Here is a 17,839-nt window from a genome sequence, read left to right as displayed (position 1 = left end):
CTCCCATTTTAATTTTACCCTTCCTGCTATGAGCTGAAGGCAATATGCTTGGTTCTCCCACCCACCCTGGAAGGATTTTTTGATTTTATATTTTGTTTTCCCTATGCCTTGCCTCTCTTAATTTAAACCCCGCTTTTGCATTGTGCACTGGAAGTGAGTACGGGAAGCCCGTTCCAACGCCAGAGCAGCAGGAAGCAACAATAAATGAAGCGCCGTAGAATCCGACGCTTTCTACGTTTCTTAGCTTCAGACCACTTAGCTCCGGCAGCGAACCCGGAAATCAGAGGACGTCACGTCCGGTGGTCCCCCGTCACGTGACTGCCTTAGAAACTGTGGAACATGGCGGCGCCCGTGTCTCCGCCGTTGGTGGCGGAAGAAGGACCGGCGAAAGTGAGGTAAGGAGGGCTCTGCGGAAGGTCTGGTCCCCTTTATGGGGATCTTCCCGCACGGAGGGGGAACCGGAGGTGGCGCTCGCTCGCTCACCTCAGCTTTCGGTTCCCACACGTGGCGCTTTCGGTGATGAGGCAGCTCGCCACACAAACCCCCTCCCCGACCCAAGCGTAAGCAGCGTTGCTTTAGGGGCTGCTCCTGCCTCTGGTAGTGGGAGGTTGAGCTAGGCTTCATAAGGGCGGGAAGGTTTCTGCAGGGGCAGCAGGGAAGCCTGACAGGCTGCGCGTGCCTCGGGTGCTGCTTTGCCCCGAATGGGGTGGGATTAAAGTGTACCTGGGGGAAAGCAGGCAGGTGTCATTTGTTGTGATGCGAAGGAAGTGAGGGGGGCCGCGAGGAACGTATAGGTAAGTGGTGAGCTTTGAAGCATCGCTGTGGCTTGAAGCGAATACAAAACCCTTAATGCTTAGTGAAAATGCAAAATCGTTAAGCCTTTATAGAGAAAGGGTCACCGATCCGATACAAGAAAGTGAGAAAAATAATTGCCCCTTTTATGTGGATGCCGTTAAGCCTTTGGTATGCAATTAAAAAGACACTATGCCAACTGTTGCAAACTCAATAGTAAAGAAGTGTTAAAGGAGTAATGTCTTCTTAAGGATTGGCACTGGGAAGTTTGGTACATTTTAAAACAAAAACATTGTACTTCTATAGTTGGTTGGGGAACTGCTGTTGAAACTTTTCTTAGACTTGATGATTTGTATACATTTTGAACTAGAAATTGTATAGAACTTACAATCTGTGCTCAGTTTTTCTTTCAGTTTATTATTTGTTTAGTATTTTCCTCTATTTCTTGGTTGGAATAATAAGCTTGCATTCTTTCTTTCTTTCTTTTTTCCAAGAAATGTTTTGTAGCAAAATATTAAAACAGGTAAATTTAAGTGGTTGCGATTCAACTTTAACATTAATGGCTACAATCCCAGCAGCCTTTGAACTTTGAATAAATATGCATAGGATTTTGCCATAAAAGAACCAGTTTACAGGGCAATCTCACATATGTCTTCACCTAAATCCCACTGGGTTTGTTGTGATATCAGTTTGCTCTGCCGAATGAAATTAACTCTGCTCTATTTTTGGGGAATCCTGCAACGTGTTTAAGTTTTTACTCTGCTAACTATACATCGGAGTGCTGCTCTGGGTCATATTGAGTAGAATTCCATGACAATACTATCAGAAAAAATGATATTTGTTTGTTGTTTTAATCCAATAAGAAAACATTGTTATAAATGTTTGTATGTTCAACATTTGAGAAATCCTAGTTGACTGTTAGCTTGCCAATTACTACAAAAACAAAGAAGAATCTTTTTTCCATTTTTCAGCCACAAAAAGTACAGAGCACTTTTGAAGAAAGAGAAACGGAAGAAAAAGAGACAAGCACTAGCAAGATTGAGAGATTCAGGTAAAAGTTAAGTTGATGAATGGCACAGATTACTTGTGAAATATGAGCTAAATTTCAGCTCTCAGAAGATGGTTGTCATTTGGTATTCAGAAGTATTTAAAAATGTTGTTTTAGATTCTGTCGACAAGGCTGCAGCCTCTTCATCTGATCATAGGTTGGGAAGTATAATTCATGACTATGGCAATCTTGAGAACATACGCTCTATGCATGCACTAATGACTGTCTTGGACCTTAGTTTGTGTAGAATGCAGTGGTTTCCTCATGGCAAGGGTAAGGCTATCTATATTATATATTTTAAAAGAGATACACTTTTTTCTCTTCAGAAAAAGAGAAAGATGAACAGGTTTCTGAAAAGCTAGAAGATGACAACCTAGATGATGAAGAAAAACAACTCGAAGAGGAAAGGTAAATTAAAATTATATATAATTGGCACCTCTACTCTATGCATATTTACTTAGAATAAAGTTCCAGTGGCTGATACTCAATGAAATGTGATGGAACAAGAGGATTCCCCTATGATATACAGTATTAACATTGCTTAGCTAGCTCAACAGGCCAAATGCAAAGGTAGTGGGTTGGATCCAGACTTTACTTCCACTTTCTTGTTGGCAGAGGTGGGGTGACTTTTGCCAATTCCATCCTCCCCTTCCATCCCACTGCTGTTGTGCAAGTGAAGTGTAAAATTTAATTGCCTGTTTTAAGCCATAGTCCAAAAGTTTGAGGAATTACTCTGCTAAATAGTCTTGAGGCTGCAACCCTATGCATAGCTATCTAGGGGTAATCTCCATTGAACGTAGTGCTTTAAATGCCAAGTAAACATGTATAAGTTAGCACTGTGTGAATTGGAGCCTGTGCCCCCTAGCTCTTCTGAGGCCTTTTTTTAGATGTCGATCTTTGAAGATTTGGTGAGCAACTATACAAGAGAGATCTCTGGAATTCTATGCCCAGGTTGCTTAGCCTGACACTATCATTACCTTTTAGACACCAGGCCATGTTTCCTCCTGGGTGCCCACACTCTTATTAGTAATTAGCATATAGGGTTTAGCCATACTGCTGCTACTTTACTGCTGTGCTTTTGCTATTTTAAACAGTACTTAATTTGAATATTACTAATTTGAATAGGAAGGCAAAATAGTAAGTTTGATGATATTCAGTGATAACCCAGCATTCATCGGATTCTATTTGCAGGCAGAGGCTTCATGAGGAGTGGCTGCTGCGAGAAGAAAGGGCACAAGCAGCTTTTAAGATCAGGAAAGCAAAAGAAGAGGCAGCAAGAAAACGTCAAGAAGAGGAAGAGGTGCAGTATATGCTTTGACTACCCTTCTGGAACAGACATTCTAAACATAAAAATAATTACTGAGGTCTTTATTTTAAAAAACACACACCAAAAAGCAATGGTTGTGTGAGAGGACTTCTCTCTCCAGCCACCCACCACCTTCACCTGTCTCTGCTCTGGAAAACCCTGCAACCTGCTGGAGCAGGATTGCTGGAGGAACTGCAGGGGGGAAGTGAGAACCAATTCTGTCAGAGGTGACTTTTCCACTGGCAGATGGATAGTGTTAGATTTCACACCTTCATTTTACCTTTGACTAATTTTGGAAAACACAGCACTGAAGTATAGTGGTTAAGGTTGGCTTATTTCTGGAAAAGTTTTCATTGATTGTTGGGAGGCTGATTTTAAATGATGAGGGCAAAGTTGGACTTTTAAGGCTAGTTCAGTTCTCTGTTAACTGTAATCTGCAATGAAGGGAAAGGAAGTTTGTTGTTGTTCTTCAGTCGTGTCCGACTCTTCGTGACCCCATGGACCAGAGCACGCCAGGCACCCCTATCCTCCACTGCCTCCCGCAGTTTGGCCAAACTCATGCCAGTCACTTTGAGAACACTGTCCAACCATCTCATCCTCTGTCGTCCCCTTCTCCTTGTGCCCTTCATATTTCCCAACATCTAATTTTACACACATCTAATGACCTATGTTGCTTTCTTTAGTACTGTATCTCAAAAGAAGTAAATGGCAAATTAGTTTACATTTAGTTCACTTATTGGTTAAACCAAATAGCAACTAAAATTATTTTATCTGTTCAGCCTTCATTGATATATTTAGCCTAATGCCAGTCTGTGTTTGTTTTTTTAAAGCAAAGAATAAAAGAAGAATGGGAGGAACAGCAAAGGAAAGAACAAGAGGAGGAGGACCGGAAAAAACAAGTGAAGAGAGAGAGAGAGGTGATTCCTGCTCTAGGAGGATAAAACACAGTGCATATCCTCTTACAGTAATAATAGGACATAAAAAAGTACAAAATGACATAGTGTTGGGACACAAGGGTTGAAAAGTTTTTCTTTCTGTGCTTTTCCATAACGTTGTAAATTGAACATGCTATAAATAAGTGAGGCTGCAATACTGTACCTGTTTACTGGGAGTAAACCCCATTGAATTCAAAAGGATTTACTTCCGAGTAGACATGTATAAGAAAGCGCTGTAAATGTAGGTGCACCCTTCGTTATTCAGGGCAGTATATAAGTTGCTAATATTATTGCTGCAGTATCGTGCCTTATTCCTAAGGTTCCGGGGAAATGCTTGTTATTTTTCATTGTTTTTAAAAGGCACAGGAAGCAGAATGACAAAATAGAATCTCCCCTGTAATGTTCCATGAATGCTCCCAAATATTTTGTGCCCTTTGGCAGCCTGCTTCACTGCAGCTGGCAATTGTGATTACGCTTCATGAGGAAGAAAGGACACAAACTCTCAGCAGCTATTTATAAATTTGTTGGTAGCTGCCGCCAGGCTATCCTTCTCTACAGTTCTGCAACTGGCAGAGGGAAGCGTTTCTTATGACTATTGGGCCAGTCCTCACACACAGAATTATTGTTGGGAGGTTCTGGGCACAAGCTATGAATTCTTATGTTTAATTGTAGTGTAATCTCTCTAAGAAACTTCAGCAAGTATACGTATACTAACTTCTTTTTAGAACTTAACTTCACAAGTAATTTTACTGCTGCGATTCCTTAACCATTTTTTCCACTCAAAGATGTTACAGCTCATCTTTACCTGACTCATTCATCAAGATGTATCTTTTTCTATAGCTTGCTGGGTGTGGGAAGGAACATAATATAATGTTTTCAGCTTCTTGTAGGTTAATTTGTTGAATGCCTTGCTCAGCATATAGAGAATAGTGATCTTAATCATGGAATTGTAGAGTTTGAAGGCACCCTGAGGATCATCTAGTCCAACCCTCTGCAATGCAAGAATATGCAGCTGCCCCACATAGGGATCAAACCTGCAACCTTGGCATTATCAGCACCATGCTCTAACCAATGGAGCTATCTAGGCCCATGATTTGCCTCTTATTATGTTGGGTTTTAAGTGGTCCAGAACAATATCAAATGAGATTATGAAACTGTTTTAGTTGACCAGCAGTTTGTGTAATGTATAGATAGCAATCTTGACTGAGTACTCCTCCTAGTATCTTTTGAAAGTAGATGAAATTGTGGGAAACTCCATTCCTTACTACTACAGCAAAAATATGATGTTGAGGGAAATTGCCACTTTTAGCTTTGATGGAAGTAATAATTTTATTTGATTTTCAAAATTTATATCCCACTCTTTGTCCTAAGACCCCTGTCATTAATGTCACTACATAAATGACAAACATGTTACAGATATATACAAGTTCATTTACTGATTCATCAGCCCCCAAACTTTCTTTGATATGGGGAAAGGTGCTGCCTTAGATAACTGGTTGCCAAGCTGTTTAGGGCTTTCTACAGCAAGACTGGAACCTTGAATTGGGCCTGGCAGTTAATTAGCAGGCAATGCAGATCTTCAATTGATATTATATGGTCCCTAGGCAGCATACCCAACAAGACTCTGGTGGCTGCATTTTGCACTAGCTATATCTTCTGAACCACCTTTCAGGGCTGCACAAAGTTGAGTGTGTTGCAGTAGTCTAAATGGGAGGCCACTGGATCTTGAATCACAATAACCAGATTACCCCTGTTGAGGAATATAGGCACTTTGTGCCACTGAAATGACCTTCCAGACAAGGTAGAATCCAGGAGTATACCCTGTCTGTGATCCTGACCTTTCAGAGGAAATGCAACTCCATCCAGAACAGGCCACCTACCAGCTTTGTGAACACAGAAACCACCAGTCTATTGTACCTCCTTCTTGTCAGAATTCAGCTTCAGTTCATTGGCCCTTATCCAGCCCATTACAGCATCTAGACACTGAGAAACCAAGGGGGAAGATGTACACTGTAACTCAGTGCAAACTGAAAATTAAGCCAAAACAAGTTGCATGTATGTCAGGGGAAAGGTATGATTGCTAAACTTGGGTGACTGGGTTCCTAAGGCACTCCTTTCTGGTAGTCCAATAGAAAACCCAAAGCTGGTTAATAATTCTCCTTACTCTACTGGAAGCTTCCTTTTTGCAGGCTGAACTGGTTTCAGTACGCTGGTACCCAGCTTGAATACATACTGGGGCACTGAACTCTGTTTACACAGATATCATAGGGACTCTGTCCCTCTCAAAGACACCACTGCGTTGGTGGCAGCAGGTGGACCTGGGTATGTTTGACCTTCTGGACATCACTGAGTAAACTGTTTCAAAACCAGTTTCTAGGCACAATCTTCACAGCAGAGTCTTTGGCATGAAATCCTTCAGGAGAAAATTCCATGTGATAAGAATTGGATGGTGAATCTGGGCCACTCAGCTCAAATTGAAGTTGAGAAAAGTCTTCAAAAGATGTATGTCTGTGATAAATCACTTGCAGGACTGGGCTGCTGTCTTTATTTGACTTGCAGATACTTGAAAATTGTAACAATATGGTAATATATTTTAACCTTCAGTTCTGTTTTCTCTTTAAGCACTTTGTGTCAAAATTTGGGAATTGTGTCAAATAATTGGGGGAATTATTTAAATGTAACTAGAATGTTTTCTACATTTTTCTTTGGGCATTCTTTATAACATGGAAGCTTTTTCCAGTTTTATTTGACAAAAATAAGAGAACATAATATAAAATGTGAATATTATGGTCTTGACTGAAGAAACCAGATGATGTCTCCATTCAGGGTTTTCACTAGTCCTATGTTTGCACCATTTATAGGAAGCTGTGCAGAAGATGTTGGACCAGGCTGAAAGTCAGGTATGTTTAGAGCTTTTGAAAATGGATCACTGAAACAACTAGAATTCTCAGCTGCTCTTCTTTCTGGAGAACAATGGCAGCTTGTTCTTTCATATGGGTTATGTAATTAGCTTGGATTGTGCCATACACCTCTCTTTAACAGATCAAACCATTCCTGATAGGCTTGCCCTACAGCTTGCTATGAATTTTGCCAAGAAGAACTAGACTGTGTGGACCTCATCCTGGTCCAAAAAGATGCTTCTTATTTTCTTAAGAATATGTGTTCAAAATCAACATGGAGCTGTTCGGTAGCAGTCATTCAGAGATTCAATGCACTCCTGATATATAATTTTTAAAAGCTGATGGACCCATGAAGATGCTCATGAATTTGCTGATGTGACTGAATTAGATTCCTGTGCTTTAAAGCCTCTCTGAAGGTCAGAGGAGAGGGATTCTACAGGTTCTAATGGTACAGAAAAGGTGCAGTGCCCAGAAGTATTTTAGCCCTCTGCATACACTCAAGAGCACTTGCAGTTGGGCTACAATTCTATGCTTGATTTCCTGCGAACAAGTCCTGTTGAATTTAGTGGGATGTACAAGGCCTGTTGAAGAACTGGGATGCATAACAAAAATTGTTCAGTATATTCAGTGTACAGTTATGCAAAGTTTCACACTTCTAAGTCAAAGTGTATGTTTTTACGGTTTAAACCTCTCCAGTCTTTTCTTTGGTCTAGATTTCAATATTTAAAGTAGACTTTAGTATTTCCCTAAACTATTCGGTGACATTACATTTCAGTGCTAAAATTGTTTCTCCCCACCATCTTGCAATTATAATCACTCCTATTTTCATAGATAAATTGAATTTATTCATGACCAGTATTCAGTTTTAACATACATAATGTTCTTGTTTTCTATATATATAAAAAATCCAGGTAGAAAATGGAACCACCTGGCATAATCCAGAGCCCCCAGAGAATATGGGACGTGAGAAAGATTGTGCCAATTGCCCGTTCTATATTAAAACTGGAGCTTGCAAATTTGGAGACAGGTAATTCAGTTCTATATGGACCTTTTAAAAATATGGATTGCGTTTTATTTTGCTGGCAGCAGGGAATCTACAGATCTATCAATACTTCAGTTTAGCTCCCACTTTCACACTGTGATAGGAAAGAGATTTCTGCTTTTCATGTTCAAAAGCCTGTGAATGGAAACACCTTCCATTCATGGAAAAATGTAGGATCTAAGTTGCTGTTTCTTGAACTGTTCCATTTTAAATGAAAGATCTAAATAACTGCTACTGCTGCTTGCATTAAAGTTCTAGTTTTTAATTTCCCCCCACTGCATATTAAGACCATAAAAATTAGGAAAGTAAGAATGGCATAGCTAAAATAATAAATGATGGATGGGACAGAATTGAACCTCTTCAAAGTCTGAAGTTAATTATAGCTGTTGAGGAACTAAAATCTATGTTGATGCTTTTGTTTTTAGCTTCACTGCAAATGCAACCTAGATTCTGAAATTGAGAATCTGCATTCAGGGCCAGATTAGTAGTTTTTGGCAAAAGGGAGATCTATCCACTTAGGTAATTCAGACCAAAGTATGCCTCTGGCAGAAAAGGTGACTCCAGAAAGCCCAAATGCTCACTGCAGGACCAGACACCTGGTCCCCATGCTAGCTAACTAGACCTGGGGGGAATGTTACTTTCACAAGTCACAACTGAGACATCAAAACAGAAAACTGCAAGCTAGCACCAGTGAATTTGTCTACAGCTTATCCAGCTTTGTACTGAATTCTTTGTGTCCCTAACTTTTTCAGACATATTGCTTGGGTCAAGAGCCTACAAGTTGGATGTTATGAAATAGAATTGGGCAAGAATACAATGCATTATTTCAATTTTTATGCACTTTTTATATTACTGTTTGTATAGTACATAACAGATCTTAATTTGGCCATGGGCTGAAGACTCCCCATGCTCAGGCTATACTAACCTAAGTTTTTGAATTCAAACCTTACAAGGTGCCTTGAGAACTTTTTATCGAATTGCCTATGCATATGAGGGACTAAGTATTTATGCTAAAGTGCATAATAGATGGTTGCAGCTTCAGCAGCTGGAATAAGTGCTTTCTTTCTTTCCTTCTTTAAGATGTTCGCGGAGGCATAACCATCCAACCTCTAGTCAGACACTCCTTATTAGGGGTATGTTTTTTACTTTTGGGATGGAGCAGTGTAAAAGAGATGACTATGACACAGATGCAAGCCTGGAGTACAGTGAGGAAGAAATGCACCAACAATTCCTAGATTTCTATGAAGATGTACTTCCTGAATTCAGGAATGTGGGAAAGGTTATTCAGTTCAAGGTAAAACACAAAATACTGTTTTGCTATTCCCTTAAGTAATTGCAGGCTGAGATCCCCAATGTAATGTTAGTGCAAGAAATTTGAGAGCTGACGTTGGGCAAGTGGTAGCCCGCAAGCTTGAGGTATCACCAAGTGTCATAGTGGTTGTACTTGGGGTCGCACAACAGCTCCTGCAAGCACAAGACACTCACTGTAACTCTTGTGCTACACCAGAACAAGGCTTATGCTAGTGGAATGACTGTTGTGTGAATGGGCTGCCACGTTTGGATATCATCCTAGGCATTCCTAATTTGCGTTCGTATGCAGATGTGGAGAGTAAAAAATTGGGGAGGAAGCAGTTAGATCAGGATCTCTACTATGAAACACTGTGTTTGTGTGTTCAGTGGGGGTGGAGTCAGAACAATTTCCCTGCTACTTAGCCTCTTAATTCCTTAGTTTTTCACATATGGCTTTTCCATTTTGGCTTCATTGTTGTTAAATGAATCATGACATGGTGTAATATGTCACGTGTTGTTATTCATCTGAGCTTGCATTTTCCAAATCTTAAGACCTGCTAAGGAACAGGTGGTTGTTGTTATATCCCCATATGTAAAACCACAGAATTCAAAGAGGGTGTACTTTTCTTTTCCCCATGATTGTATTAAATTAAATCAAGGAAAAAAGCTCTTGTTGTCATCCAGAGGGATTTAGTTTAATAGGAAGGATGGTGAAGGTGGGGATGTAGAGCAAGACTTTATAGGAATGTTCATATAGGGTGCTAGTTTGGAATAGTCGTACTTTCAAGACTCCAACAGTAACACTTCTTACTTTGCATTATGTGAGAGCTGTTTTGGAATGTGCAGTTGATGAATCACAGACAGTGTTAAATATTTATAGCAATCGTAGTTCATGGATTTCACTTACACAGCACATTGTTCTTCAGGAAGATGGGCTTAATGCAGTGTGGGTTAGCCACACTGTGTGCCAGTTATTTATGTCAAAAATTTAGCTGAATCCTGGTTAGACAGAAGGGCTAGGTATCAGTTATTGATGGTGACAAGACAAGCATTTGAATTTGACATACCTATAACTTGAAAATATTACCTACATTCCCAACTGAATATAGCCCCCCCCCCCGGTGCATTTGTTACCCAGTCAGCTTGCACAACTTGGGGTAGAATAATAGAGATTGCACTTGTGTGAGGTTTTTAAAATGAAACTAAAACAAGTAAGACATAACAAAAATAACAAAACACGCCATATTCTCTGCTCTCCCACCTCCCTAGCCCTCAGTGGTACAGTTAGATTACAAATCTGTTAAGAATTATTATGTTTATCTGTATTGTTTTGTTTTGCAACTTGGAATAATCAGGAGTTTGGGTGTTTTGTTTACCCACTCCAGTGGAGATAAAAGATCATCAGCTTCTTGCCATATCTGTCGTAGCATGGGTGATAATCTGTCTGTCCTGTGATTATTATTAATACATGAAATAAAAGGCCACTAAACCATGAAAGAAAATGCATTTTGTGTGCTATAATTAAATAAGGTATCTTGTAAACCATTCAACTAAAGCAGCTGTGTAAGGATACAAAGAAACTGTGCTTCCAAAGTTAAATTAGAAATGCTACCTTAAATTTATGCTCCAGATCCTGCCTGAATTAAGTTTTAACCTGCTTTTGATATAGGTCAGCTGCAACTTTGAACCTCATCTTCGAGGAAATGTTTATGTTCAGTACCAAACGTAAGTATTTAAAGTTTAGCAGTTGGTAAACTGAATGAGAAATCATAAGGTTTATGTGGTATGGGTGGGTATATTGGTAAAGCTCTTTCCCAGTAAAGATGGCTAATTCTCCACGTTGATGCAGTATCACTTGAGTGAATTGTATTGCTTTTTATGAGGTTCTAATAATACTTTTTTATTTTTAAAGAGAACAAGAATGTCAGCAGGCTTTTGCTTTATTCAATGGTCGATGGTATGCAGGTCGGCAGCTTCAATGTGAATTTTCTCCAGTAACAAGGTGGAAAACAGCTATTTGCGGTAAGTCAGTGAAAACCTCCAGCTCCAATAGCTGGTATCTTTCAGCCTAAATGTCTTTCATGTTATTGAATTATACATAAATTATAATTTTAAAGTGAATGCAACTGATAGGGTGTTGGCCCTATCGACACACTGGATAGTATCTTATTTGAAAGACCCCATTCTGCATTAAGTAATAAATAAGTTTCCACACCTTTGAGTGCTTAAAGTACATCAGGAGATTCGTGTATTTGAACCCACCATGCTACACCTTGTCATCACAGGATCAAGCATTTCCTGTATTCAAAAAGACAATTGTGAAACAGGGATTTGTGCATATATATACACCACACAAGACACAAGATAGCACCTATGAGAGATGATGCCAGGGCCCAGCAATAGCAGCTGTTTCTGAGTCAGTGCATTTGCTATAGCTACTGGCTTCCATGCCCTGAATATGGTTCAGTGATACCTCTGGTAGGGATGCCTGGACCACACTGAGCTGTGTGATACAAGGTGATGGGCCTTCCGCTTGCCTGCCATGTGGTTAGACAGAAACAGATATTGCAATTGCTAAAATACACCTAAAAGTGAACAAGATCATATATTACTCTGATTCAAACTTGCCTTTCTGTTAGGCAAGTTGCCTTTACACAAAGCACTTGCTTTTTGTCCATGTGATATCAAGATAAGGGACAATATCTAGCTGTGACTTCCAGCCTAGGCAACAGACTTCTGCTTGCACAAATGGGATTTGCTCTTCCTCTCCTGCACCACCTTAAAATCTGCAACGGGGACAGAATCCAACTGTGTCTTCAAATGCAACATTGATTTCCTAGTGTTATTAAAATGAGACATGATCCACCCTTTTCACCCATACATCTGTGATAAGAAATATCATGCAGATAAAAATAAACACAGACGTGTCCACTGAGTCTGTTTAGCTTTCAAATGTTATAATTACGGTTGTCTTCAGACTTTGATAATCAGCTTCAAAATTGGTTTTCAGGTTTGTTTGAAAGGCAAAAGTGTCCAAGAGGAAAGCATTGCAACTTTCTTCATGTGTTCAGAAATCCAAACAATGAGTTCTGGGAGGCCAACAGAGATATTTACAATACCTCGGAATGGACCAAAGAGGCAAGTAAATATTCAGAAAGGAGAAATAGAGCAGGATACCATGAAAACTATTATAGCAGGTCAAGAAGAAGAAGTAGTCTAAGTCCAGATCACGCTTACAGCAAAAGAAATGGAAACTCTGAAAGGGAAAAGAGTTATCACAAACATAAGAAAAGACAATTTCCTAAGAGATCACGAAGTCGTGGAAGGCGACGGTCACGCAGTAAGAAGAAAAGAGGCCGGAGTCGCAATAGGAGCCCAACACGTAGCCGTAGCAGAAGTTCCTCTCGGTCGAGAAGTAGAGGTAGAAAACGATCCAGCAGCAGAGGCAGAAATAGTTGAATTTGTTGCTGAACTACTTTTCAAGATACTTGTGGATATAAAAATTTGGTGTTTACCAGAACTGTTGCATACTAGAGACCTGCCTGTGCCCTAGAAATAAAGCTGATGTGGGCTATCTTTATTTTTTGCAATGATTATTTAAGGGTGAGAATACATCTCACAATCTTCAAAACTTGTTTACCCAATTTGCTATTCTGTCATGGAAGTCTGGTGTTCTTTATAAATCCCCCACTCATTCTAATGTAAACAGTGTACCATAGTTAAGCAATTGTGCCAAGGTTCTACCTATCTTTTTGTTTAGAGATTTGTAAATAAATTCAGTGCGTGATTTTGTTTCTTAAAATGCCAAAATAACTTTTTGGTGGATAGGATTCAAAAAGCCCTTTTTGTAAATTAATTAGAACTGTTGGGGCTAAGGTAGGGGCAAAACCAACAAGGCATGGTTCTTACTCTGCAGCTATCGTCCTTTGTTTGCATGTGAAATGTTTTGGTACACCAATTTAGGGAGTAGTTCAAAACAAGCAACTTGGCTAATGCGTTTTGGTCCGAGTACAAGTGGAAGGCACCAGAGCACATGATAAAACACATGTATACATAATCACATCTTTCTGTATCAGCACAACCAACTCCAAAGTGTAAAATACAGCTCTTATTTCAGGGGGTATTGCTAGGAACAAATTAGCTGCTGTGTGTGAAGTCAAGAGGCTGTGTTTTATACTGTATTTTTTTCTTGCTTGTAAGTATAGGAAAAGGTTAGTATTACTGGCCTCTGAAGATGTAATACAGATCTAAAGCACTAATGTGCATCCTCTTATATATGATGAGTTACTGCAATTCTTTATTAAGAAAGTAGGTCTTTATCAGAATTGGGAAATGGGTTGCCCAACTTTATCCCCGCTTCAGACATCTATTCTTAGCCATATGGATTCCTGTAATTATTATTGTAGTTTGCAGGATTCCCTGGGACTCTCTTCTAAACTTCAGATCCCGAGTCATGCATCATTCAGATTAAAACACTGTGCAAAAGCATAGCTCTCAGGTGTTTTCGTGGAAGTGGTATTGTAATGCACTAACTTTAGCAAACATCAGCTGCGAGCAGACAATCTTTTTTTGGAATGCGGGTTTCCAGAAGTCCAGCCAGGGGTAAAAAATATAGGTTGAGGGGAGCTTATTTGAAAGTTATTGAAAGCTGTTTACCTAGAAGCATTATTCATGGTTTTCTGGTGCCTGGAACTGACTGCCAAAGGGATTTATATAAGCCCTATTCAGCTGTCTTATGTGATTACAATTCCAAAAGGGCAGAAAGCAGGGATGTGCTTCTTGGTTCTGCTCCTTCCATCACATCATATTTGGCAGTGGGGAGCTGCTGTAAGGTAAGTTATTTGTGCAAGTTGAAGACATAAATGTATGCAGAGTTCACATACAGCAGTTACCCAAACTACATGAAAGGTGTATAGACAGGGCCAGGAACTGAAATCTTGCTCCATTTCCATGTGTAACAGAGCTGGATAATGCTACAAAGCAGGTAACCAAGAACTGCCACAAATAGTTTACAATAGATTTGAAGAGCACTTTAAGGTGATGTTGCTATCATACTTTTTAAATGTATAATAGGCTTCTGGGTGTAGGAGAGGCACATCTGAGAATAATATTTTCTGTATATTACATCACCAATGAGGATTATTGGTATTTTTTTATTCATTTAGGGTAGACACACCACACCTATGAAAAGTACAATTTTGGTATAGTATATTAAACTACCCTGAGTTGATCTCAAAAAACTTAATTCAATAGGTATAGAATAAACTTGTACCAAAAAATTCTTAACAGCAGTAAGAAAAATCCATTTTACAGTATGAGAAGAAAGTCTCATAAAGAGAATGGTCTCCCCACCACCTGAAGAGTGTGGCTAGAAAAGAGCATTGAGGGATTGTGTCTTGGCCCCATGGTCCTTGTACTTTGGTGTGCTGCAGGACACAATTGTGTTGCCAATGCTGTTTAATACCTATGTTAGAAGCAGTCATTCACAGCTTGGGGCAAAATGTCATCAATATGTTATCCAGCTCTAGATTTCTTCATATCATGAGTCAGGAAAGGCAGAGCCTAGTCTGGAATGCTGTCCAGAGGCATTTGTGGAATGGATGGTTAATAAGCCAAGCTTAAACCCAAGGTAGTTCCAGTGTCTGGGAGATGGATTGGCCATCTGCCTGTCCAGGATGACGTCAAGGCTCCTGTGTTAATTTGCAATATCCTTAACCCTGATATTCTAGCCTGATCACAGATCTTTGGGGGAGTCTCTTGGTGGCTCAGATGAGCAGTTCACAACTACTACAAACTGGATTCAACTGAGATCCTTGCTGAACTCTGGATCTCATCTTTTTTGCTTCAGTCATTTTATGACTCTGTTGGCTTTATGATGTTAATTGTTCTTGTTTTCCCGACTCATTTTCTGTGAACTATTTTTTTGCACATCGCCTAGAAGTACAAATAATCACTTCTATTTCTTTACAAGTAAATACGTACAAGAGACCATACAGAACAGATTGGGTACTGGAGCTGGTTGCTGGAGAAGGGAAAGAATGGCCATTATTCAGTCACAAGACATTTGAGAGCTAACAGTCCAATCACACTATTTGCAACCCTCCACCCCAAAAGACAGGATCTGCTAAGAGTACAATCAGCTACAGTAATGGGGGGGGGGGGGGGCTTTTATATGTTCCCCAACCTCAAGAGCTATATGCAAGTTTATTTTGGAGAATAAACAAATAATAATCACAAATAAGGTAAGAAACATTTTCTGCTATAATCAGAGCTGTAGATGTGGTACCACACTACTGCATTCAGCATCCTTGGAGTGCCAGAGGGAGTGCAAGCTTGGTGTGGCTGTAGTCTTAGGGCTACACAATTTATGCTTTAATGGATGGATTATATCTGCTGAAGACTCCAAATCAGAGAAACTGTAGACATTTATTGTGGTTAGGGATATGGCTTCAACAAGCTGCTCGGCTCTTACCTCCCTCTCTCCATGAACAATAATTACACAGTGGAATAATTTATTCTCGTCTCACAATCTAGACTTTGTTTTTACAAAACACACACATCTTTGACTTGGAGGTAAATATATACCACTGAAACATTCGGAAGTCATCTTCAAGCCCTGCAGCTCTTTCAAAACAAAACAAAACCCTAAACTTCTAAAAAGTTATTTTGGCAGGCTACCTACTCACCAGTGTTCGAAACTCCCATTGTTCTAGGCACATTTGTGACAGGGAATTTCATTAGCGCAAGCAGTTTCTGAGCTGTGGGCGCAGTACTGTGCCTAAGATTTCAGATTAAAACTGCAGAGTGGAAGGAAAGGGGGACCTTTCTGCCTCCACACTTCCAGCTACTCTCTGAAGACTAGAGAAGAGAATATTAGGGGGGTAGGCAGGGAAAGGACCAGACCATGTGAAAAATGAACATCTTAGTTGCAGTTCATTGGTTTTCAGTTTTGTATTCTTGTTATAAAAAAGCATGCCTAGACATTCTGTTGTTGCACCCATAACCTAGGTATAAGGTGCCATTGAGCTCCTAGCTTTCATCTCAGTTCCTAACACTGCAACCCATGAACTTTCAGTTGATAATGTCTATTTCCAAAATAATCTGTCAATAAATTTGTTTTGAATGGAAAGGTTATCATCTAGACACTGATTTTCTTCAGCAATTGAGATAAAGCTAAATGGAACCGAGATCAATTGTTGATGCTTTTAAACAAGACTCTAAATTTTATGTCTCCTGTGAATTACAACAGAGCAGGGGTAGCCAACATAATGCCCTTTGGATGTTGTTGGACTACAGCTCCCATCATCCCTGTCCACTGGCCATGTTGGCTGAAGCTGATGGGAGTCCTAAAATATCTGGAAGGCACCACAATGGCTACCCCTGCAATAGAGTACCACAATACTAATTCTGAAATAATGAAAAAAACGGAAAAAACACCTTATATAGAACATTGTTATAGGCCTGCAAGAATACATGGTGACCTGAGGAATGATACGACCTGAGGAATGATACCTTTGTTTAAAAACTGAAATGGCTTTTATTAAAGGTAAATAAATAGGTATTTGGTGCTTCTGTGAGGGGTGGGATTGTAAAATCAAAACCCCACAGCTGTGTATGAACTACTGCTTATGACTGATATATATTGCAAGTAAGCAAAGAAAAAAACACAAAAGAGAAAAGAAAAACGCCTTATAAACTAAGATGTGCTACAGAATAAAGTTTTGTTTCTATAAATTGTGTTCCAATACTTCCACTGAATGGATCTCTATGTTTTTAAACATGGACATCTGGTTAAACAAAAACAAAAAAACTCCCAAAAAACACAAAGTACTTTTTACTTAGAAAAAAAACGTTGTATATTGTCATGATATTCTTGCTGTTAAAAAAACCTATATTGCATTACAGTGCTATATTTAACTGTCAAGAAAAAGATTAAAATTCTTAACCGTAAAAGGAAACAAATTATTTCCGCAAGTTTCTGAACAGACAGACGTAGCAATGGAGTAAAATGAACATTTATTACAACTCAACTGGTGTGATACTAAGACAGTGTCCACACAGCCTATGTCACAGTCACAACAAAGCTTCCAACCAAGCACATACAAGGCAACATTGTAACCTTAAACATGGTTTGAATACACATAAAAAATTGCTTTTGACTTTTTAAAATGTCAAGTAATTCTACTCACTTCAACATCACACAGAGGGCCACTCTAATGTCTTGAAACTCATTCCAGATTTTCTGTGAGTGAAATGCAGAACAGGGTTCCTGGGTAATCTTATGCAAACATGATATTTTCATAGCTTCTCCTTTTGTGATTATGGCATGAAGCCATGATCTTTCAAATGCCTGGCACAGCTTATAAAATAAAGTATTTGGATGCTTTGGAACACAGTAATCACAGCAAATAGACCCACAGGAGGGGAACTTGATAGTCATATTATTGGAAAGGCGTGCAATAACACACACAAACACAATGTGCAGGAAGTCACACTGCTTTCAACAGCAGGTGTTTCTGTACTGGG

The 17,839-nt window shown here is 39.5% G+C and overlaps 1 protein-coding gene across 1 annotated transcript; it reads left to right on the top strand.

Moving 5' to 3' along the window:
* The first annotated feature begins 280 nt into the window (after positions 1-280).
* On the top strand, positions 281-13,111 carry ZRSR2 (zinc finger CCCH-type, RNA binding motif and serine/arginine rich 2). The gene is made up of 11 exons (XM_033147361.1): positions 281-395; positions 1,764-1,843; positions 2,167-2,248; positions 3,032-3,140; positions 3,977-4,063; positions 6,943-6,981; positions 7,893-8,008; positions 9,104-9,317; positions 10,983-11,038; positions 11,226-11,335; positions 12,324-13,111. Exons 1-11 carry the CDS (start codon positions 340-342, stop codon positions 12,770-12,772), a joined length of 1,398 nt encoding a protein of 465 aa, XP_033003252.1. The 5' UTR covers positions 281-339; the 3' UTR covers positions 12,773-13,111.
* Positions 13,112-17,839: the final 4,728 nt, after the last annotated feature.

The sequence above is a fragment of the Lacerta agilis genome, chromosome 4, assembly GCF_009819535.1.
Source record: "Lacerta agilis isolate rLacAgi1 chromosome 4, rLacAgi1.pri, whole genome shotgun sequence".
Classification (NCBI taxonomy): domain Eukaryota; kingdom Metazoa; phylum Chordata; class Lepidosauria; order Squamata; family Lacertidae; genus Lacerta; species Lacerta agilis.
The sequence above is the reverse complement of the archived record's forward strand: the minus strand, read 5'-3'. Positions and strand labels throughout refer to the sequence as shown.

Bases quoted from the DNA above. Each gene is read 5' to 3' on its own strand.
- ZRSR2 (XM_033147361.1), top strand. From the start codon at position 340: ATGGCGGCGCCCGTGTCTCCGCCGTTGGTGGCGGAAGAAGGACCGGCG. The intron at 396-1,763 runs GTAAGGAGGGCT...TCCATTTTTCAG, and splicing joins GAAGGACCGGCGAAAGTGAG to CCACAAAAAGTACAGAGCAC. The intron at 1,844-2,166 runs GTAAAAGTTAAG...TTTTCTCTTCAG, and splicing joins AGCAAGATTGAGAGATTCAG to AAAAAGAGAAAGATGAACAG.